This window comes from Rhea pennata, chromosome 15 (assembly GCF_028389875.1).
Source record: "Rhea pennata isolate bPtePen1 chromosome 15, bPtePen1.pri, whole genome shotgun sequence".
Taxonomy (NCBI): Eukaryota; Metazoa; Chordata; class Aves; order Rheiformes; family Rheidae; genus Rhea; species Rhea pennata.
In genome coordinates this window covers 14,391,701-14,414,981 of record NC_084677.1, presented here as the reverse complement: position 1 = coordinate 14,414,981, position 23,281 = coordinate 14,391,701, and the positions used below count along the sequence as shown (strand labels likewise).

The 23,281-nt window shown below is 40.6% G+C and overlaps 1 protein-coding gene across 2 annotated transcripts; it reads left to right on the top strand.

The window, feature by feature from the left end:
- The first annotated feature begins 552 nt into the window (after positions 1 to 552).
- SNX8 (sorting nexin 8) lies at positions 553 to 22,972 on the top strand. 2 transcript variants are annotated; one of them, XM_062588549.1, is made up of 12 exons: positions 553 to 625; positions 1,245 to 1,393; positions 8,202 to 8,392; positions 10,297 to 10,414; positions 12,563 to 12,684; positions 13,051 to 13,131; positions 14,430 to 14,590; positions 15,085 to 15,217; positions 16,320 to 16,388; positions 17,204 to 17,353; positions 17,734 to 17,883; positions 18,671 to 22,972. In XM_062588549.1, exons 2-12 carry the CDS (start codon positions 1,360 to 1,362, stop codon positions 18,782 to 18,784), a joined length of 1,323 nt encoding a protein of 440 aa, XP_062444533.1. In that variant the 5' UTR covers positions 553 to 625; positions 1,245 to 1,359; the 3' UTR covers positions 18,785 to 22,972. The 2 variants fall into 2 exon arrangements, with proteins under 2 accessions (XP_062444533.1, XP_062444532.1); XM_062588548.1 differs by lacking the exon at positions 1,245 to 1,393 and having other exon boundaries at positions 577 to 625.
- The last annotated feature ends 309 nt before the right edge of the window (positions 22,973 to 23,281 follow it).

Here is a 23,281-nt window from a genome sequence, read left to right as displayed (position 1 = left end):
CACGATCACATCACTGAGGACTGCAGCAGCACCACGTTGGTGGGGTTGGAGCACGATCACATCACTGAGGACTGCAGCAGCACCACGTCGGTGGGGTTGGAGCACGATCACATCACTGAGGACTGCAGCAGCACCACGTCGGTGGGGTCTGGAGCACGATCACATCGCTGAGGACTGCAGCAGCACCACGTCGGTGGGGTTGGAGCACGGTCACATCGCTGAGGACTGCAGCAGCACCACGTCGGTGGGGTTGGAGCACGATCACATCGCTGAGGACTGCAGCAGCACCACGTCGGTGGGGTTGGAGCACGATCACATCGCTGAGGACTGCAGCAGCACTGCGCTGGCCACGCGACGGCCACGAGCGAGGCGGCCTGTGGCCCGAGGAGCGCACCAGGGCCGCGGCCCCTCTGCGGCGGCCCGCGGGAGAGGTCGCGGCCCGGCCGCCGCCTGCCCCCTCCCGGCCTCGGCGCGGCGGGCGGCCCGCGGGAGGCGGCCTCTCGCCGCCGCCGCCCTCCCGCGCTGGCAGGCGGGCGCTGCGGAGGAAGGGGAGGGCGGCCGCCGGCGCGGCCTCACATGACTGCCGCCGCGATGGACGGCGAGCCGCCCGCGGGCGCCGGCACAGGTAGGGGCGGCGGCGGGGCCGGGGCCGGGCGGCAGCCGCGGCTACTGAAATGGATTCATCCCCCTCACCCCCCCCCCCGGCTGCTAAAATGGACTCGCCCTCCCCCGGCTGCTAAAATGGACTCGGTGACATACGAAGCACTTGGCGGGGGGGGCGGATTCGTGAAGCAGCTCGGTGGGCGCTGTCACAGGCGGCCGGGGCGCGGGGCGCGGGCCCCTTCCCGCCTCCCGGCTGAGGGGGGCCGAGCGCCGACCCCAGCCGCGCAGCGGGCGCCGCCAGCCAGCGCTTGTCACGGAAGGGGACAGCGAGGGAGCTTCTGCCTGAGATTGAAACGAACAAATAAATAAATAACTAGATAGACTCGTAATGTTTAATCCGAGGGAAGTTTTTTAGAGGAAAACAGTGGTGCTTTTTTTCTTAAAGCGCTCTTAAATGCTGTCGTGCCCACGTTTTGCTCTGTGGGTAGTGGGTTTTTTTTCTTTCCCCCCCCCCCCCCTCTCCATGAGTTTAGAGGAAAAAAAGCTGCTAGAGGTTACAGGTGGGTAGGCTTGGTGTGTGAAAAAATGATTTGGCTGGATTATTTTTCAGTATCCAAAAATCAGTGTTTTTTTTTTGATAGGCCTGTGACACTCCTGATGCAGATAATGCTTGTAAATAAATTATTTTGGAATATTTCTGTCCAGGACTGATGTAAGATATTGGGATATTGAGCAGCAGCCTTTGTGGAAAAAAAAATGTCCTACTGTATCAAAGAGAGAGCTTGTTCAGGTATGTCTATTGCGGATTTACCGTCTGTTTCAGGAGCCTTCTAGAGATGAAGCTGAGTTGTCTTTGAACAGCGTGCCTCCGATCTGATTAACTTGTGTGCTGGGGACGGTACTTCTATAACTGATCTCAGCCCTTTCTAGAAAGTTTGGTTTTCTTTGGCGAGCAGTGTATTGTAAACCCCCCTGACGGGGGCTGTAGATGCACATCTACGCAGGACACGCAAAATTCCAACTTCTTGTATTTGTAGAATTAAATTACTTTAACGCAATACCCCCCCCACACACACAAGAAAAGGTAATGTATAACAGTTTAAAGTCAGTTTTGCAAAGTTGCTTGTGTTGACTTTTTTTTCTTCTTCTTCTCTCTTACTTGAGTCAGTTGTGCAGGGAACATGGAGCTAGTCCAGCTGTGCTGATTGAGGAGGGTGTCTTCTTTCTAGTGGCAAATCTTTAACTGTGTGCGCAGCCAGCAGGAAGGTCTGGTACAGAGGAGGTACCAGCTGCAGACAGCAGAATTGGAACAAAAGTGCTCTTCCTTCCTCCAGAATCTTTTGTTTTTTAATGGGTTAGTGCAGTGCGATGGAAAGAAATGTATCGGTTGCAGACATGTGGAACTGGTACAAAAAGATATTTGTTTGTGGGTTTCCCCCTTTTAGAAAGTTTTGGTTCTAAGTATGGGTTTGTGTGAAGAATGGCTGATTGCTTTGCAACAGAATGTGATGTGAATGAGATTGTTCTAGCTATAAAACAAGTGGAAGGACCATCAGGAGACTCCAGTGGGTGGAGTGGAGAACTATATTTTTAATATTTTAATAGATCATTTTTTTACCTAGCCTAATTAGGAGAATGAGAAGTGTGCAAGGAAGAAGAGAAACAATACAAAAACCCCAGGTATTTTTCTCTGAGGGGATTTTCTTGGCCTGACTAAGGAAGGATGGTTGTGGAAACTTGGCAGTTTTGTAATGCAGCTAAGCTAGAATGCTCTAGTAGAAAGACTGATGTGTGAATTGGTACAGAATATAGCTATGTGCCTCATGGTTTCCTGGAAACTACCTTCAGCTGGGGAAATTTCCTGGAAACTAGTTACACCTGTTGTTGCTAGTCAGGTTACCTTCTTCTGAAGGGGGCTGGGTACTGCCTCCAGTCTGAGTTTTCACACTTCCAACCTTTTTGTAGAGCTATCAGTGAAGAATTCTTTAGCAATCTTCCACTGAGAGCTGAAAGCTGCCCTAGCCAGGATGTGACTCTGTCTCTGTAGTCTTTGGAAACATTTCTCAACAGACTTTTCTCCTCTAATCTAGTTATTTCTTCAATTTGTAACTCTATCTCACTTTTTGTGTTTGCTACAGCTTGCGACTATGGCTGTGTGGCTGATTTGCAGATGGAATGTGCTCCTTGTATTCCTGGACTTGGGAAATTGCTTAATAAATTACTTGAAGAACTAACATTGTAGTTAAAAGATCAGGGCACAGAAGTATGACTCTCTATGTGACTTTGGAAGGAGATAACTTTTTTTTTTTCCTTGCTGTAGTTTGTGAATATGGTATTTTGAGAAGTAGTTCAATATCTACAGCTTTAGGGAAATGCAGAAATGTTAAGCTTTTTTATTATTATTATGTAAAGCTTAGATAACTTCATCTGAATATTTTTAAGTTGTGCCACTAGTTCTCTGCTTCATCTTAAAAACATCAAAACACCGAGTTCTGGGTAGCAATCTATAAAAACCAACCAACTAAAAACCAAAACCACCCCAACCCCTCAAAAATAAAGGGGGAAAAAAAAGTCCCCAAACCAACCAATCCAGAGTGCATATTTGACATCTGCACTGAGGAAGCTGAAGTTTTAAAGGAGAAAAACAAGATTTTAGAGCTTGTATTCCAATTTCGAATTTTATATACTATCATATGTGTATTTTATTTTGTCTTGTTTTGAATAGCTTTTATTTACAAATTAATTGTTGGAACTGGAAGAGAAGGAAGGATGCTATCACTCCATCTCTCAACCAGGGTAAAACTACGATTATTTACCTTGTGCCTAGTCAGAGGTATAGACCTCCTTTCCATATTGAACACCGATCTATGTATCAGTGAGCTTTGTTTGACAAAATAAACTTAAATGCTTTGCGTTGTTCCTTTTATAGATAAGAATTATATAGTTTTAAATTCCTTAATAAAATACACAAGTTACAGACAGTCATCTTAAAAAAAAAAAAAAAAAAAAAAAAAAGTGGGGGGGGGAGCTCTTCATACGAAGAAAAGCTTTTTCTGGAACTTCTGTTTTTTGTTTCTTAGGGGATTTCAAAATTGTTTTTTTTTTAAACAAAAAAGTAGTGAGGAGAGAATCTACTTGAAGTTGTTTTAATCCGTAATTCTTGAGGCTTTTTATGAGAAGACAGGAAGAAAAGGAAAATGCTGATGAAGGATATTTACATTGCTATTTCAGTATTCCCGTTCCAGGAGTTTCTAGAAGATCTTTCATGTTTGCTACAGGGAAATCTGTGGTATCTGTGTAGATACAAGAGTGACATTCTTTGCTTTTCCTGTGAGTTGGTATCGCCTCTTCTCTGTAAAGCCATGGCCTGTGATAACGAGGAGGAAATCTTAGCTATTCTTCCCAAAGCCTTCGCTTCCTTTCGGATTCTTTTCTCCTTGTAGGAAATCTGCTACTAATGTAAAGGGTTTTTAATAAATTTTGCTGCTTACCTCCCTAGTAGAATAAAGAGCTGTTGGTGACAGCCCTCTGTAAAATGGAGATAAGCTGTCCAAATTTGGTTGACAGAACTTAGGTAGTCAAGGGAGATATATATTAAGATTTACTATCTGTGCTTCCAGCCCTGGCATTGCTTTCTCTTAAGTGTACTTGCTTGCAAGTGAATTTGCATGTAACTAATCAAAGACTTGAAATTACAATTTGGCTTTCATAGATGTATGACTGTAGATATTTTGATTCAGGAAATTGATAGCTCTGTGGAGGATAGTTTGCTGTCTGGTTGCGTGAATGGGCCCTAACCAAAGGGTGAAATGAATGTGGCATAGAGCATCATAGCTTTCTGTTTCAGTTGTTCTCTAGGTAAGTTTCTTAACTCCTTTCAGTCCAAAGGCTACCTGACTTATTACAGAATAAAATAATGTAAATGGAGGGTTTCCATAATTATTTTCTCTTAAAACCGATAAAAATAACGCTATGCTTTGAATATTGCTTTAAACTTTTATTTCTTATTTTCTTATTGTCTGCTTGTTTACATATATTTGCATGTATGTATTTATTTTTAACTTTTATAACAACTTATTTTCAGTTTTACTGGACTACTTCCTGGCATTTTGTGGAGAATAGAATGAAAAAATCTGTAATAAAAGGATAGCTTGCACAAAGAAGCTGATCTCCTTTTGTCCATTGTCACAGCTTCCCTATGTTCCAGTGGATCATTCCATACCTCATTTCTTCATTTGTTTACTGTCTATATATATATATATATATATATTTATAAAAGCGTTTACTAGATGATGATTTGCTGAAGCCAAAAGGAATGTTTTCAAAGTTAGCTGTTCTCAAGCAGAGAGAACGTGATGGGAAGAGTTAAGTGTCTTGTTACAGTGCGTGTAAATCCTTTCACTGGTTGAACACAGGAGCTCATACCAATGAGTGTACACTATTCTCCATCAGTCCTGGCCAGGATTCTTGAGGGTGTTCCTGAATTGACTCTCTTGTCAGTAGAATGAAGAATGGGCTGATGAATGCCTCCAGTATATATTGTTCAGCAGGGTTAATGTTGATGCTGTGATAGTGTTTTCTAAAGTAGTCCTCTTGCTGTGTTGTCAGACCTGTGTTTGAGGGTGCAAGTGCAAATTCAAATTCACCTTGACTGGCTGTCTTGTTGATGTGGAACACCTTGCATTTATTTATTGATTAAACAATAATTATTCAAATTTGTAGTCTTTTAGTTTGTATTCTATTTCACTTATTTAGGTAGGGTTGGGATCTGAAGACGTTGCAGAGTATTTTGGCAAGAGCCAAATATGGGAACCGCTGATAAAGAGAAGGTATTTCCTAAAGATAAATTCTAGAAAGTAATTTTAGAGAATAACTTGATGAAAATTGGCCAAGCATAAGTGAAAGGAGGAACATACCCAAGGAGCGTTGTGTTTTGACTAGATCTGTGTAAGGGGTTTCTCCCTGTAATTGTTCTACAGGGTAATGTAGGTTCGGGTTGCTGATGGATCCGAGCATCCTTCTCAAGGTTAATTTGGTGACAGTCTGGATCATGCTGAAGGTTCCGAGACATACAGATGAAATGCCAAAGGACTCACAGTTCATCCTATGAGTCTTTTTTCTTAGACCTGTCTTTTCCCACTGGCAGCTTTAGTAGCTTATCAGGTAGTGCTGAGCCCTGATTTAGGGAACAGTTTGTGCTGTAAGATTCCTGTTTTGTCTTTTGGTCAGCAAGAAGGTGGAAAGCAGGGCAGAGTGACTCGATAGGTGGGAGGACCGTTGTGTTAGTGCACACTGGCACTGCTCTCAGGAAACAGGTGGGCTGCATTTTGGCCAGCGCCTGTATGGGAGAATACTTTCCTGCGACTTCCTCTGGAGTGACAGCTAGTGGTTTAGCAGAATAGCGGGCTAGTATACTGTTACTGTGTTTAAGAGTGCGTGTGTATAAATGGTAGAAATAACTAAATCTCCTGTGTCATGTTGCATTTCACTGATGTGTCTTGAGCAATTAAAACCAAGAGTTACAAGTGTGGGCACCCAGAGAACCTGTGCTTTGGAGAGTGAGGCCATCTTGTGCTTTTCGTTGTGTTTTTCTGTGTGTATTTATGACACTTCCCTTGATAATAGATATTTATTGTACCCTGGTACCCCATCAAAGGTCAGGTGATGGAGGATTTTACAACATCAGAAAAATCTTCTGCCTTAATATATGTATTCAGAAATTTCTTTCTTCCTTTCTTTCCCAGTTCAGCAGAAATCTTTTGGAATCTACCTGAAAAGTGGATACAGAGAGGTGTTATAACTTTATTCAGCAGTATCCCATGTCAGCGTTGGGTTAGCTTGCATTGTCTTACTACAAATTTCTGGCAAGTACCTGGAACTTTTTTAGAAGCTGTTACATAGATGGAGGTGGTAGGTGATATGTTCAAGTGGAGGTGTTAAGACTTGCTTCCCTGACTCATGTTAGCAGGAATCTGAAGCCTGATGAGACATGTGGGATAAGGTCATTTGTCCTGGATTTAGTTTGGTTTACTTAAGCCATTTTATGGAACAGAGAATGAAGTGGCTATTCTGAAGCTGTGTATCTGATAAATTAGAGATTAACTGTTTTCCCTGTTTATCAGGACCTAAAGCACATGAAGGAACAGGTGGGAAGTTCTTCTCAGCAGGACAGCGCTTTTGAATTAATGATATGAATCCTTATTTTTCATGAGTGAATTTCTTATGCAGTTATCAGCCTTTGGAGCTATGTGTCTAAGCTTACAGGGATGGTTCTTGATCCTATAGTGGTTCTTTATTCTATAATGTTGCTGTCTTTTTTTTTCTGTTCTCAAAACTTCACAGGGGTTTAATAAGTGGTATAACTTCTGCACTCTTGCAAGGAGGGGATAATAATACCTAGCTAGGTAAATACTTAGCTTTTCTAGGTAATTTTGCATCAGTGTGTTCAAGTTGCTTTGTAAAAGAGGTTGATCACAGTATCCGTATTAAAGAGAAGTGTACGCAGGGGAAGCAACCGAATAGTCACGGGCTGGAGAACAGAATGCGGGTTTCTTGAATAGATTCACAGGTTATATCCATGCTTTTCACCCTGTCTCTGTTTTTTCCTAGATGTAAAATGGATAGGAAAGGAATTACTTTGCAAAATGATGTAAGCTTAGCTTACATTTGCATAGTACGCAGAGTTATGGAGCAAAATTGAGTTCAGATAGTGAGCTGCAATCAGTCATTCAGTAGGACAGTCTGCTGAAGCATCTTTACCCCTTCTTTGAGATAGTTTGTTCTCCAGGGCAGTATGCTCAGAGCTGTCTTCTTTCATTTTTACATCTTACTGAGATGTAGTTAAGAACACTGTGTCCAAAGCTGTCCAGCTGTGGTTGAATTCACTTCAAAAAGCTGTTTGTTTTTTGGCTACAAGCAGCAGAATAGGTGCATTTGGAAGTTACTGCCAGAGTTTGCTGTGATTAAGGGTGACCAATCAGACAAGTCCTCATTAGGAACCTTTTTTCCCTGCTCTTGAACTTAAGCATATTGACATAGTAAATTACTATAATTCTTGTATACTCTAGCGTGAGCTTATAGGGCTTAATAAAGTTATGTCAAATGAAGTGTCTCCTTTCTTTGTAATAACATGTGAAATATATTAATTTCTGCAGGGCAGTAAAATAACACGTTTTCTTCCCTTCCATGAGTTGTTCTAAGCAGGATCCAAAAGTGCTGAGCTAGGGTTTCATTCATTTTGGCAGATCCTGCTGTGGTGGGAGCTGGACAGACAGGAAATGCAGGCCTCTTAGCTGATTCACAGAATAAATTTGGCCTGTGATTTTTTTTTTTTTTTTTTTCTTTTGCTCAGTAGAGATGACTTTCTGACTGGCTGTAATTGGTGGTGCTCCCGGGTGTTGTGAAGAGGGAGGTACCAAAGTCTTAAAACGTGTGGGAAGTAGCGTAGCCTCCTGAGGGAGGAGCAGTTTAAGTGTTCTTCTCGTTGTGCTGCAGTACTGTGGGAGCACCAAGTGAGGGAACAGAATTTTTTAAGGCTACTTTTTCACTTTGTCTTCTCAAGATCTTCTGGACGTTTTTTTTCCCCTTTTGTCTTCTAGATTTGGCAAAGCCTCCAGTAAATGAACCGAGGGAACCGGAACAGTTTCTAATGCAGGCGCCTCAGGGAAATCCACTGCTGCTTTCCCACACCCTACAAGAGCTATTGAGCAAGGATAGTGTTCAGGTAGAGCTTATACCTGAGAAGAAGGGCCTTTTTCTGAAACACGTGGAATATGAGGTTTCCAGCAAGGTAATGTAAACAACCATTGGCTGGTGAGAGTGCGTCCTGCTAGGAACATCCACTTGGTTGCTCGTCCTGCAGTCAATCTTCTATAATTTGATAGATGCGTTGGGTGATGCTAATTTGAGTAGGCCAATTGTATTTATTTGCTTTAAATGCAGTATCATAACATCTCCTGACTGAGGACTGATGGATTGTCTGCTAATTTTGCAAAGTGAGTGGGTCGTAATAAGAGTGCTATCGTACTGGACTCTTGAAAGCTGAGCCTTGAATGAAAGCAGGTATACAACATTGAAAATTCATTTTTTTTGTAACAGGTAGGTGTAGGCTACTGGATATTTCAATCTTGTTAGAGGTTGTGAAGAAATCAGATTGGCAGTGCTAAGCCAAAATCCTTTATAAACAAAATAGACACTACAAATCCTCCTCCAGGGTCTAGTTTCCAGTTTACTTGCCCTAATACTATTCTGTAGGCTCTACTCTTGATATAAGAGGAGACTGAAGAGGATGTATCTTTTCCTATGTATGAAAAAGCCATTGAAATAGCTCTCTAATAGCTTCTGTACATTTATGAGAAGGAAGTCTATCCTTTTCAAAGTAGACCAAGAGCAATTTACATCTCTCAGGCCACCAAATCATCAGTTGTTCCTGTACATAGTCAGAACATATACTGTACCTAGTCAAGTAAGTGACATTTGGATCACTTATCTTTAGTGGCACTTGAGTCATTACTTGTTTTATGCTGAAGGTCATAAGTTTGTCAAAGAGATGTGAGGGGGAAAGGCCTGACAGTGAATGCTTCTGTAGGTTCTTTTGGACACATTTATGTTTGCCTGTGATTTCAGCACTTCGGACTCAGTGACCCTGAGGTCTCTAGGCCTTGTATTTGGGAGCCTATCACCAACTCAGTTTCAGTTTGCTGTCGTCTTTCTTGCAGTTCCTATCTGTTTAATAAAACTTCTACAAAAAGAAGCATAGGTTGGCCTAATACCTGCAAAGCAAATCAACATCAGATTTCAGAGCAGATGGAGGGAGGCTCTAAGGGCTGTATCAATTGTGCCCCCATTATATGCCTCGTTGTGTTGTTTTTGCAAACGTATAGTGCCACAAGAAGTGGTGGATGATGTGCAATGCAGATGTAGTAAGAATGGATATAATGATGCATAGTCTTTCTAATCAGCCACTCCGGTAGTGGAATGTGTAGTAGTGGTATTTTTTTAAATGATTTCTACTTCTCAAGTGTTTTTTGTAGGTGTCACCAAACTCCTTTTGGAGTGAGTTACCAGTTTCTTTGGTGTGTTCTAGGGCTTGATCTAAGAAATGGGAAATTAAGGACTGAGGTGTTAAAAGAACTTTCAAACTTAACTTATAAATTTAACTTTAATAGCAGATTCCCTTTTCTTTTTGCGAGATTCATTTAAAAAGTCAGTCTTTTGGGCTAGTACTTAACAAGGTTTGAGTTTGTTTGGCCACTTTAGAGTTTGAAACGGATTTAGAGAAAGTTCCTAAGAACTGGAGCAGGGATTTGAAGTATTTCAAGAAAGCAACTCTAGAGCATTTTGAAAGTACCATTTTAAGAGTGTTTATTGAGTATTGTCAAAAAGACTGTAGTTAGAAGAAAACCATCAAGTAGTTATGCCATCCATTTTAATAACTGAAAGGTGGCTGGCTTTGAAGTCTTTTTTCCTTCCTTCTGCCTGCAAGGCTAGTGACCTCTAAAAATAAGAAATATATCACTTCTGAAGTCTGTGGATGTGTGTGTGTGTGTTTTATTTTTCTTTTCTTTTTTTTTTTTTTTTTTTTTTTTTGGAGGGTGGGCAGAGGTGGCACAGCTGATGCCAAAAAATTATGTAAATGTTGCTAACTGTCTAATCTGAGTATTGTTTTTTTTTTTCCCCTTTGCTCTATTGCAGCGATTCAAATGCTCAGTCTACAGGCGATATAATGATTTTGTGGTGTTCCATGAGATGCTGCTTCAGAAGTTTCCATATCGTATGGTGCCAGCACTTCCACCAAAGAGGATGCTGGGAGGTAAATTTGTGTTTATCTTTTGACTGAAGGGGTAGTGGTGTAAGCGTGATCAAGATGATACTGTTGAAGATACATATTTAAAGGCTACGAAGTCCTTGCTTCATTTTTGTTCAGGAAACTCTGAGACTGTAGTGTGGAATTCAGAGCTGTGAATTATTGCAATGCTAGAAGTCCTCTATAGGTAAAATGTTAATCTTAGAAAAAAAATTTGAAATTTTAGTAGAAGTTCAGTATTCAATCACCTTTCTGACCAGCTTTAAGAAATAACTTGGCAAAAGAGCATGGTAGAGTTGCAGCTGTGTGTGTGTGTTTTTCTTTTTTTTTCTTTTTTTTTTAAGAAATTGCAATGGTCACATTTCTGTGATGCTTTGAATACAGAATCCCTACCATACTGTCAAACAGCTGAAGTATGCTGCTTTGTGAAGTACTCAGTTTATTAAAAATTTGTGAAAATCCCATTGCTCATCTGTAGCAAAACAGTGAAGATGAAAATTCTCTATTAAAAGGCTTAAAACTCCAGAAGAAATGACTGGGGGGGGGAGGGGGAGTACAGAGTCACAATGTTACGCAAACCTAAAAGGGGCTGGCAAGCACAGTGATGTTAAGCAAACCACTATGTCAGGTCACTATGTATTATAGTATTATCTTGCACAGAAGCCTGGTGATGCTGTCAGTCTCTCAATTAGTTTCTCAATTTATGTATAAAAAGGTATCTTTCTGGCTGACAAACTAACTGCCTTATAGTAGCTATTGCTTTTTTTGTTTCCTGTCCTAAAAAAGAGCTTGTCCATTTGCTTAGTCTAACCAGAAATTAAAAGCAGAGGTTGGAATTGGTATGTTAGTTCATGCTACTACATTGTAACTGTTAGAATAGAAATCAATGAAATGTCTCAAGATTGAAAGCATATCAAAGCTACTTCAGATAGATCTTCCATTAATCTAAGTATTGGCACTGTTTTTAAACTTTATTCTTATCGTTTAAAGTGTTACGTAGCTATATAAAATTCTGTCTTGTTTTCTGCTTTACCTGCTGAAGAACAAGCTTTTCACTGTCTTGTCTCCTGCCCATATTGCTAAACTTAATATATTTCAAATAAGTAATTGATTTCAGTCAAGGAATCCATGTATTGCTACAGTAAAGAGGAACTGGAAAACAGTGAACAGGGCAGAGTTTATAGTGAACTGGAGCAAGGCAAAATAATACTTTTGAAAAGCTTCAGTGGTCATATTTTCTTATGACAGAATGCAAAATGCCATTTTTTTTAAGAGGTTGCAGGAGCCAGTCTGGTGAATTTGACCTGATTCAGTGTTATAATATCTCTTTCCTGAAAAAAAACTCTAGGATCTTTGAATTGCTGACTTAACTGCAGTATCATTCAACTGAAACCCTTCCTGTTTCAGGAAGGAAGACAAACTGAACTTTTTCTAGCTGGACAAGTAGGGAGAGTTTGAGTTAATGTACTACGGATTGCCCCACAGGTCTTTCAGAGTACTTTCTGAAGAGTTAGGTGAAAACGATGGTCATTGATCTTGAACAAACAATATAAAAGCCCTCTTTCTTCTCCCTCAAATCCCCAAATACTTTAAAGTGTGGAGGAGGAACAGTTGAAGGTAAAACACTCTAAAGTTAGTTCTCTAGAATAATGAGCAAACAAAGTGTAATTGCCTGTAGGATGATTCTCTTTGAAACTGGTAAAGTGGTTGCAAGTGACTGCATGGCCTGCAATGCGATAGCATCCAGGACTCTCAAGCAGAGTAAGATCCCCTCTGTGGACCACCTCTGGAATAGATCTGGAGTAAGAAAAATCTTTGTATGCCCGCAGTTTGTTAATAGAGGCCCCAGGCCTTAAACTTGGTTATTTATCCTGCCTACCTAACCTGACCTGTGGAAGTAAACATGCATGGATGTATTTCCAGGATTGCAATAAGATGTAAAGAACTACTTGAGGGAAAAGTTGTTCTGATGTTCAATCTAAAAGGTCTGTTTTAGGGAGCTCACAAACTGCAGATGGCCATTCTTTGGTTTTGTTGTAGTACTTTAACCTGGCAAGGGAATTATTGGACTGGGTGCTTTCCCTATCACACTCCCCTTTCTGAGCATCTATAAAGTGTAATGCATTAATTCAAATTCATTGTTCCTTCTTGTAGCTGACCGAGAATTCATAGAATCTAGAAGGAGGGCTCTGAAGCGTTTTATAAATTTGGTGGCACGGCATCCTCCTTTTTCAGAAGATGTGCTCTTGAAGCTCTTTCTGTCCTTCAGCGGCTCAGTGAGTACTTGCTAGCAATAGTCTGAGTTTGCATATGCTCTTGTAACTGTTTCCCTGCTCACAGAGTTCATAATTGCTTTTGACCTACATGTTGTTGCTCTGCATGATGAAGAGCATTTTCTCTCTAGGTATTTCCGCAGCTGGAAAGTGGAATGTAATTCTGTTCAATGCCAAGAGTGTAATATTTTAAAAATAATATATGTTCTTAGGGGAATACATATTATGCTTCTGCTTTGATTAAATCTAACCTGATAAGGCTGTATGTGCTAAGTTGTGCCTTGCTCTTGCAATGTGTCTGTGACCTGTCTAAACTGCCTGTGTTTTACTTGGCTCTTTAATGCTGATTCAATCATGTTGCTTCTCCAGGATGTGCAAAATAAGCTAAGAGAGTTGGTCCAAGGAGTGGGAGATGAATTCATGACTTGCAGACTAGCTACGCAAGCCAAGGTATCTGTATTTCTCACAATGTAGTATTCTGGTTTGAATGTCTCTTCTCCAAGTGGATCAGCTATAGTGTTTGTTGGGTGACAGACAGAAACCTTAGGAGGAAGTTGTTTCCAAAGTTTGAAGGACTTCTAATTTTATAGAAAACAGAACTAAATACTTGATTCCTAAGGTCTAGCTGCTTCTAGCTACATGTTTGTTCATGACTATTATAAAGATCAAACTATGCGTCTTTTCAAACGTATTTCTCAGCAATTACTTGTACTTGCATAACAAACAAATGTGCATACCACACAATTAAAAGCTAATGTCTAGATTGATGTTTTCCCCACAAATTTCTGCCATCATTCTGTCGTCTTCTCCCTGTGGGAGACTAATTTGGACTGTTATAGAGGTCTTAAAAATAACCCAACTACTAACTCCAGTTCACTGAACTTTTAATCACTTTTCCCATGCATATTGGCAGAATTTTGTTCTGCAGGAGGAAAGAGAGTGACCACTGAATGGTTAAAAGTTGTATACGATTTCACAGTTTATGTTCAATGTCATTTCCTGATCCTTGAGTGTGGCTTGTAGGTATCACATTAGAAAAAATGAGTGGGCAAGTAGCTTTGCTTCTCGTGCCTCGGTTCCCACACTTCTCCATTGCAGCGTGCTTTGAGATTGTAGTGTTAAAAGTGCAAAGCAAGATCATCCTTTCTTAGTCAGAATTTCTCTGTACATCTGTTTATCCCAGTGATTAGTGCTATGGCAATTTTTAAACATATTCACTGTGTTTGAGCAATTGTAGAGTGAATTGCTGTTCAGATTCCTGCACTGCTAGCAGAAGGTTTTGCAATCAGAGCTTAATCATGCTCTTACCAGTGATGCACAAGTCAAAAAGAGGTTAGCTGAACTTTTCAGTACATGTTTAGCTTTGCCACGCTGGCAGTTGCTAGTAGCCTTAGATCAGAACTTACGAATCTGAAACCTCACAAGCCCAATTTTAACTCCATAGCAGAATTGTAGATTCTATCTGTGCCCTGACTTTAAACCTCTTTCAGTCCCTGAAAAGTAGGTGTGTTCATATGAGATCTGACTTGGACACCTAAGTTGCAAAGTTAATCTCTCCAGGACCCTTATAGAGTGGAGGGAAGCGTGCATCTCCATGAGAGTGCCATTCTGGACAAAGAGCTAGCTTCCACAGCCTAAATTCCTTCTGGAGAAATCTGGCTCTCTGCTGACTGTATGGTCTGCCTATAGTTCAGATATGTGAATATACCTCTGATGTGTCCACTAGCAATCCCTCTTGTGCTTTTCAGGACTTCCTTCCAGCTGACATACAGGCCCAGTTTGCTGCCAGCAGGGAGCTCATCAGAAATATTTATAATAGCTTTTATAAGCTTCGGGACCGTGCAGAGAGGATAGCTTCTCGAGCTATTGATAATGCCTCAGATCTTCTCATATTTGGAAAGGAACTAAGGTAAGCTGGGAGAAAGAGGGTTTGCTAATGGGTACACTTCTACTGTTGCTTTAGAACTTAAAACTGTTGTGAGGTTTACCTGTGAATATGTATCTTGTAGTGAAGTTTTTGTTACCTTAAAAGAAGAAAACACATGCTTTCCTCTAAGGTTACATTCCATAGAGCAAGAGAAAAGAAAAGCTTGATGTGCTGATACTGATTTTATTGTCTCTTCCCCCAGTATATACACAGCACTGTGTATATATTGCAATTGTTCAGTAGTAGCTCTGCAGTATGAACTGTTTAGACAGATTTGAAACTCTAAAGTTTTTTGCCCCAGAGTTTATGCCCTAGAGAGTTCTCTTGATACAGGAAGAAAAGATAATGTTTAGTGAAGGAATTAAAAGCAGTGGTGAAATTTAGCTTGTTGTCTCATCTCTGCTCTCTGTAGGTAAGCGTATCTTCATAGTGGAATTTATCTCTTAGATTTAACTGCTACCACTCTCTTCTCCCAGTGCTTTGGGCTCAGACACTACACCGCTTCCTTCCTGGGCTGCTTTGAACAACAGCACGTGGGGGACTCTGAAACAAGCCTTGAAGGGTCTGTCTGTCGAATTTGCCCTTCTGGCAGATAAAGCTGTGCAGCAGGTGAGTTCCTTACCTTTTCTTTGTCTTTATTTTTTTAAATAGGCAAAATGGAGGAGATGCATTGCTACCTCATGTTTCATTGTGAATCATGAGCTCTGTGGGTGTAAAGAGTTACTCCCCTGTCTTTGCAGGGAGGCTCTAGTCCAAACTCGCATCCTCAACCAGCAGCCTGCTTGTGCAGCCTTGAATGACAGGTGGGAAAAAAAGGGAGGAGGAAAAAAGTATAATGAGCAGAGGAAAGGAGGGAAAAAGCTTTCTTTCCTTTTCTTTTCCCCTTGAAAGGCTATTGTACAAGTTAAGCTGTACTGCTATGCTGAGCTGAGTCCTATTAATCCTGAGTCCTATTAATCTGCTGCAGGGAATCCAGAAGAACTTATTTCTAAATAAAGTTTTGATATTTATGCACTTAAACATTACATGAGAGTCATTCAGACAGAAGTGTCATATTCCTGTGTAACTGTACGGTATGATAATGACTGTTTGAATAGTGTGAGAACATGACAATTTGGGATGGAAAAGTAGTAAATTTTCTCATCTCATTGTGTTAAAACACTCAGCATGCTTTTATAGGTCAGTCAGACCAGATTTTTTCTCCCAGAGTTTATGCCCTAGAGAGCTCTCTTGATACAGGAAGAAAAGATAACGTTTAGTGAAGGAATTAAAAGAAGTGGTGAAATTTAGCTTGTTGTATCATCTCTGCTTTGTGATGCATGAACTGTTACAGGAAACATGCAGGTATTTATAGATTTAATGGATTAGCTATCTTGTAAGAAGGGAAGATGAAAGATAGGAGGAGTCTGCAAGAGCAAGAAATTCCAGGCAGAGAGAGCTGAAAGGACTGACACACAGGACTTGTGAAACTAACTCCTCTTGTTGTAACAATCAGTGAGTTGGAAAAGCTGTTCCTGCTTCAGTCAGTTGTTCTGTATACTAAAGATTAAAAACTCTCCGGTGCCATCTAAAAGCTTCCTGATGCAGCTGTGTAAGCATTGATGTGCACTCGAGAATACCGTGGAGAGCCTGCATGGTGTAAGGATGTGAAGAACTCTGATGTCAGTTCTTGCCAGGCTTACATAAAATGTACTTTTTCCTTGTTTTCTAGGGTAAACAGGAAGAGAATGATGTGGTGGAGAAGCTGAACCTTTTCCTGGATTTACTCCAGTCCTATAAAGTGAGTTCTGCTGTTCTTCTGCCAATGAGAAAGTTGTTTAGAGCAAGCTTGTGCTCTTTAGAGGGTGTAACGACAGCTGAATGGAAAAATGTCTGGAAGGACAGTTCAGAGGCAAACTGGGCATCTGGCAGAGGGAGGGGAGTGGCTGTTGGCTGTAGCTGGGTCAGTGCTTTACTGATCAAATCTCATCTTGTGATGTGATCTTGCCAAACAGCAAATCCTGCAAGGAAATTGAAAATATGTGCTCGATTTATATGGATCAGATATTCTTTTTACAGATACGACTGCTTCTGAGTCAAGGCACTGAACTGGATAGCTTCTGTTTTGCACGTGGAGACCTAAGTTCAGTTACAAAAGAAAGAGTTTTTGTTGATATAAGTCTTTTGTTCAAAGGTCTGTTTTTATAAGCATCTAGTTAAATGATACTTCGCAATCTCTCCTGATGTGCCCTGAACAGAAATAGAAGGACACTGGCAAGCTATTATCACTGTTAACTCGCAGCACTTAATATTGAAAAATGCACAAAGATCAGTGGTTTGATAAAGATCCAAAATACTGACATAAGTGATGTTTCAGATTGCCTCTTAAGCTCAGTGGTCTGAGTCCAAGCAGTTTTATTTCTTAGTTTTGTTAGGTGCCAGCATTTTTTTGACTCTTTTGAAAACACAGAAGCAAAAAGTCTGCAATGTAGAAATTATATAAAGCACGACCATTTAAATTATTTGCGTTTCTGATACACTTGGCTTGCTTACTTACTGTCTTAGCTCCCTGCCCTGTTTCCATGAAGTAGCTGTTGTTTTCTTCTCCTTGTAAAGGACCTGTGTGAAAGACATGAGAAGGGGGTATTGCACAAGCACCAGCGAGCATTGCATAAGTACAGCATGATGAAGAAGCAGATGATGAGTGCCACTGTGCAGAACAAGGAACCAGAATCTGTGGAACAGTTGGAGTCTCGGATTGTGGAGGTAGAGCAGAAACTTGCGGGAACAAATGGTGATACCACTATGTAGCTCCATCATATTTGTAGAAAGCCCTTAGACGGAAGGGGTAACTTGAACTTTGGGTAATTTGAGCTATCTGCTGTGCTACAAGGAATATGCATTTGTTTTCTTCAACACTTGTTTCTGGCTCTTTAGCAGCATGTCATTTGCAGGAGATACAGAAAGTAATAACCCACATGATGGAAAGTTGCTGTCTTGTGAAATGAGTCCAGGAACTGCCTTTTAGGTTCTTGTATGTGTTTGCATTGCTAGTATGGGGAGGAATGCGTTTTCTTTTGTTGCAAATGAACCTCCTTGGGGCCTTATTCCTGGCAATATATGTTACTGAGTTTTTCTTTATTCAGCAAGAAAATGCCATCTTAACCATGGAGCTGCGGAATTACTTTTCTTTGTATTGCCTGCATCAGGAGACACAGCTCATCCATATCTATCTGCCTCTCACGTCTCACATCTTGGGGGCCTTTGTCAACTCCCAGATCCAGGGTCACAAAGAGGTGAGTTCTCCTGGTCCTTTTTTCCCCCCAAACACCCATGTTCTTTTTCCCAAAATGTGAATGGAAATTTGAACTGGTTCTGTGTTTCTTTTTTTCCCGTGGGTCTTCCTCCTCTGATAATCTGTCCAGCTGAGGTCTTTCATAACTTCTTTAAAAAGTCATCAAAGGACTTCCCAGTTGGGTGTGAGGATCAAAGCAGGTCTTTAGCCCTTAAAAAGGCTGTGCGTCTTCTTAGAACAAATTGTTGTGTTTCTCTTTTTTTCTTCTCACATCTGTTGATGGCTTTTACAATAGAAATGGTTGAAGTAGAGCAAACTATTAAATAACTAGTTATTCTGTAATGAATGATGTGTTTGCTAGATCGACCTGCTTTTGGTTGTGTTAGACAGAAGTTATGACAAGGAGGAGCTTCCCTTTTTTTCTGCTGAATGCAAGAGCTCCCTGTGTTTATCTCTAAATATGGTCTTCACCCTTCTCAATATACAGACTTTCTTGCATTCATTATATTAGAAAAGTGTCTCCTTTTGCAACTCCCTTCCTTCCCATTATTGAATGAACTTTTCTAAAATACAGGAAATCTCCCTTCCGTACATGCTCAATAAAATGCTGAGTTCTGTGTAACAGCATCAGTCTAAAAGGGACAGTCTGGATCAACTGGACCTCCCTAAAGTACATCACTGAATCTGTGTTGTGCTTTTGAGTACCCTGAAACTGCTGCTATAATACAGTGTGGTGAGATAATGACCCATAATGTTGTACTGTTTTTCTCTTCTCCCCTCCCACTCAGATGAGTAAAGTTTGGAATGAACTGAAGCCGAAGTTGAGCTGCCTCTTCGTGGGATCTAGCAATATGCCAACTCCACCATTGTCACCTCCAGAGGGAAACTTCTTCTCCAATTAATGCTCTGAGCATCTAGGAAGGAGCAAGAAGTGCAGTCAAGGGAGGGGTGGGATCTCTACCTCCAGATGTTAGAATGACTCCTCCAAACAGCTATTTTTTTTTATACTGCTGCTTTGAGCTGCTCTCTGAATTAGACAGACTGAATATAGGGCAGAATATACAAATATAAAGACAATCTCTTAATTTTGAAGTGCTTTATGGCAGGTCTTGAATTCATTGCCCTGCAGACACTCTCCACAGCATCAGGATGTGACTGGTGTAGTGAGTGCTGCAGTCTTGTTACTGATGCCTCTGCATCTTGTACGAACAGTCCTCCAATAATATTTATCTGCACATATGCTGACAAACATCTGGGGTGCTGAGATGAACAGGGTATCTGAAGTCCTTGCTTACAGAAGAGGTATGGATTGCCTTTTAAGCTTGGGAGGACGTATGTTAGAGGTATATGTGCATAAGGAAAGCTGAAGACTATTCCCAGTCCCATTGGTAGGTGTCTGGATTTTTTATTGCTAGACCTTAAAGCAAAATACATGATCATACTGGTTGGATTCACTAATCTTGCTGGGTCAGAGTCAATGCTGCTGTGAGGCAGCAATTTCCCATTGAGCCTAATCAGACTATATGTGAATGTGATTCAGTTCACAGTTGCAGGGCAGCCTAGGGACTTGCTTATATTTTTCAGTTTGGGGCCAAAGATGACTGGTTTCAGGAGCTCAGAGGAGTTTGTCTTGCATAAATGAGAAAATAATTGATTAAAACATTCCATAATTGTACACCACTTATACAAGCAGTACAGCTACAGGTTAGCTCGTTTATTTTCTTCTGGAGGTTCTGACTGTTGAGTAGTTGTTTAGGACTATTGAAGAGCAGCTAACTCAAAGGCTGGTGTTTCCTCTGGTAAAGATGGGATATCCTGTTACACTCAGGCTAGGACACAATACTGATAAAATTCATTAGCAAAAACCCAGTAGTTACCATGATGTTACTGTTCTCTTCTCTGGCTCTGGATAGTATTGGAGTGCATTTTGTGAAGGAGAGAAGACAACTGAAGAGGTAGTTCTTTATCTCTCTAAGAATAGCATTGTCGTTGGTAATGGGGTTTTCAAAACGATTTCTGATTGTGATAAAGGGAGTGAACATTTTCCATGTCTCACTTTAAATCTCTGGTGACTTTCCCTCATGAGGCACAGAGTAGGGAGGCGAGAATTCCCATATCATCTATTATCTTAGGAGAAATTGTGTATGTTCTCTAGAGAAAGTGATAAGCGAAGAAACTGCAAATGTATACAGCAAAACTATGTGAACAGGGCTCCCCTGAATGTAACTCCTCTGGGGCCAAATGAGCTGCCAAAGGGGAATTCGAGACTTGGCTTTTTAGCATTTGTTTTGAGTGGGTAAAAAGGAAGAACATCAACAAGGATGAGTGCTCGCTGTCAAACTGGAACAGTATTTTCTCACTGGGGAACTTCCCCATTAGCAGGATAGATATTTAAATACTCCAATCACAAAAGGTTTATTTTTTTTCTTTAATTTAGAAAAACTCAGTACAACTTGAAAAGCCTCCTAATCCAGGTGGAAATTATGGGTTAGTTTCTTCAGCTAGGAGCTAGATAGTAAGTTATTTCCCGAGGTTCATGAGCCAGGCATAACCACACCCTATGTGTGCCTTTGAGCCAGTCCTCACTGTCCACTTTTTTTTTTTTACCATATTTTTTTTAAACACTTCACTCCTAGCATCTTTATAACATGCCAGCTGGTTATGGCCAGTTGCTTATATAGTCTTAGTACCCATCCTCCCTTAATAAGTCTCTTTTTGCCTAATGAATAGTGTTGAATAGTGTAATTAAGAAAACACTGCATGTGTGGGGGGAAGATCTGATATCTTATATGATGGATCTTCTATGTATGTTGACTGGCTGGTGTAAAAAACTAGGGGTATGTTCTGTGGGAGCACTTGCAAAGTATTAGTCTGAAAGAAACATTGCACTTTTCACATTTAAAAGTAAGTTACAATTTCAGACTTTACATTAAAAAAAAATATATAGACTTTGGACTAATGAACTCCTCTTTCCTGTTCTCTTAAGGCAAGAATACAATAGTCCAAAGGTAGAGACTGTAACAACATAGGTAGACCTCATGACATATTAAAAAAAAACTGGAATTACGCTGAGTAGAGAAAACATCCGTTCCTCCATTGTCAGCCATTTGTTCCTTGAGGACAACAAGCTTTGTTTTGTGTAATCACTCTGTTCACTTAGTATTTTGAGAACAAAGGCCTACTCTTCTCATAGCTGATAAAGCTAATAGAACTTTCAGAATTTATTTTGTACTGGACTGTTAAGCTTCTGTGACATTTTTTAAACACATACATGTACTATTTCATACAAGTTTTAGTTTGCAACTTTATTTTCGGGAGACCAGTCAGTGTGCAAATAGCAATATAGTATTTACTTCAATGTGTGAGGTAGTTCCTCGCTGTGTATGTCCCATTTTAGCTTAGGGATCTGTCAGTTTTGCAGCAAGCATCATCAAGTACAGCTTCCTTGCTCTAGAGGAATGCAGCAGGGATCAAGTTGACTTCAGTTCTTGGTCTACCTTAGTCACAATGTAAACGGAACTAGTTACCTCCATGTTATTGCTTTCTACAGCAAAGAGCTTAGCATCTAGCAATAGTGAGAAAATACTTCATGAAGTTATTAGTTCCATTACTGGTAGCTAAGTAGATTGCAATAAACACTAAGCAAACCAGAAGTCTAGCTGAAGAATGTGTGCTGCCTATCCATGAACTGATGCTTCTCTTAAGACTTAGCGCCAAAGAGTTAATGTGCCTTCTTGAATGGAAGCTTTCTGTGTATGTCTTGACCTCATAGTGCTTTCCATGTGTTTGAAATGGTAATGACAGAAAAGGCCTCCCAGCATTCTGTCAGTGTCTGTCTAATCTGTCATGGAAGTACCAGGTTAGTAAACAGCTGAGAGCCTGAAACTTCACCTGAAAAGCATCTTTCAAAAGGGCTACAGGTTTTCCTCACTTCTAAGTTTACCTCTGCTTCAAGCTGTTGATGTGGTAACACACAGTCTTTCTGGCCAATATGGAAGAGTTTTCTGATGTTGAGTGGCTTGAATGGCTTTTCACCTTACTGGATTTACAATACAACCTTGATCTCTGATGCATCTCTTACTTCTTTCCCCCTCCTTCCATGTTCTTTTAAGCTGCTGATGGTAGTGTGTTTTAAACAGTGTCTTGCTGCATTCCAGTGCTTTTACTCTTCTTTGATCATCCAAGGGTGTAATTCCTGGAATTTGTAAAAGACTAGTCCACAGTCCTCAGTTTGTGATCTTTCCTAAAAGACAAAGATCACCAGCTGGGTACAGAATTTATTTCAAACACATCACTCCAAAACTGCAGCAGGAGCAATAAAGTCACTCCTCTTCCAAATGGTTAGGGTTAAATTCAGTGCTGGTGAAAGCACCTTCATAAAAGGACTGAATTGGCTACAGAATATGGGATGGCATTTGCTTTTTCCCTCCTGAACTCATGGAGAAAGACAAAGCAATTTGCACTGTCTGACCTTGCAATTTACCATTTCCACCAAGAAATAAATCAAGATTACAAAGCAGATGTTAGCTGCCAGACTCTTATTCCTACTATGTAGTAATGTTAAAACATTCTGTTACAAGCTTCCTATCCCTGTGTGCTTATTTTCTTTCCTCTACTTGCCTCAAGCTATTCTCTCCATTAGAATAACCACACACCCCTACTGGGTAGCTGTGTCAGAAGCAGAGGTGAGTATTAAAACCCCTGTAAATAACTCAGTGTGCAACACAAAAGGAAAAGGTAAGACTATAAGATGTTAACTCTGATTCTCTAACTTCTAGCTGTGGCTTACTGAGCATATGAAGAACATTTTTGAGTGGTATAAATTATTCAAAACTGCTGGAGGGAGACAAGAAGGAACAATCTTGTTCGGAGGGTGTGAAATTTGCTTGCCAGGAATATCCTGTAACTTTGCTTTGCTCAAATAGCCTTATGTATGAAGCACTTTATCCAAATGCAGGAATTAAAGAACTATTACAACAGCTGGTAGACTGGAAATGTTTACAAATCCTATATTACATTCCAAGATTCTATCTGTAAGTGTTAAATGTGTTTGTAAAAGTGTTTAAAAAAATAACAACTTATATAAGTTACATCTGTGATGTGTTATTTCTTGCACTATTTGATAAGCTTCCATTGCCCTGCATGCTGAGTCAGGCTGACATCACCTGCTGCTGGCACGTGGCAAAGCCTGCAGCCTGCTCTGCTTCTTAACACAGATCTGCTGAAAGTCAAGCTTTTGTCCAGCATATTTTTGCTTGTTAGTACAAAATGCTCAAAACAGTGGAAGTTCACAGCAGGAACTCCGAGAAGGAAGAGTGAAGGTAGGGCTTGAACAACGCCACGTATCTACCTCAGACATGTTTTTTGACTCCTGTAATCTTATGCTGCTATCAGCAGGA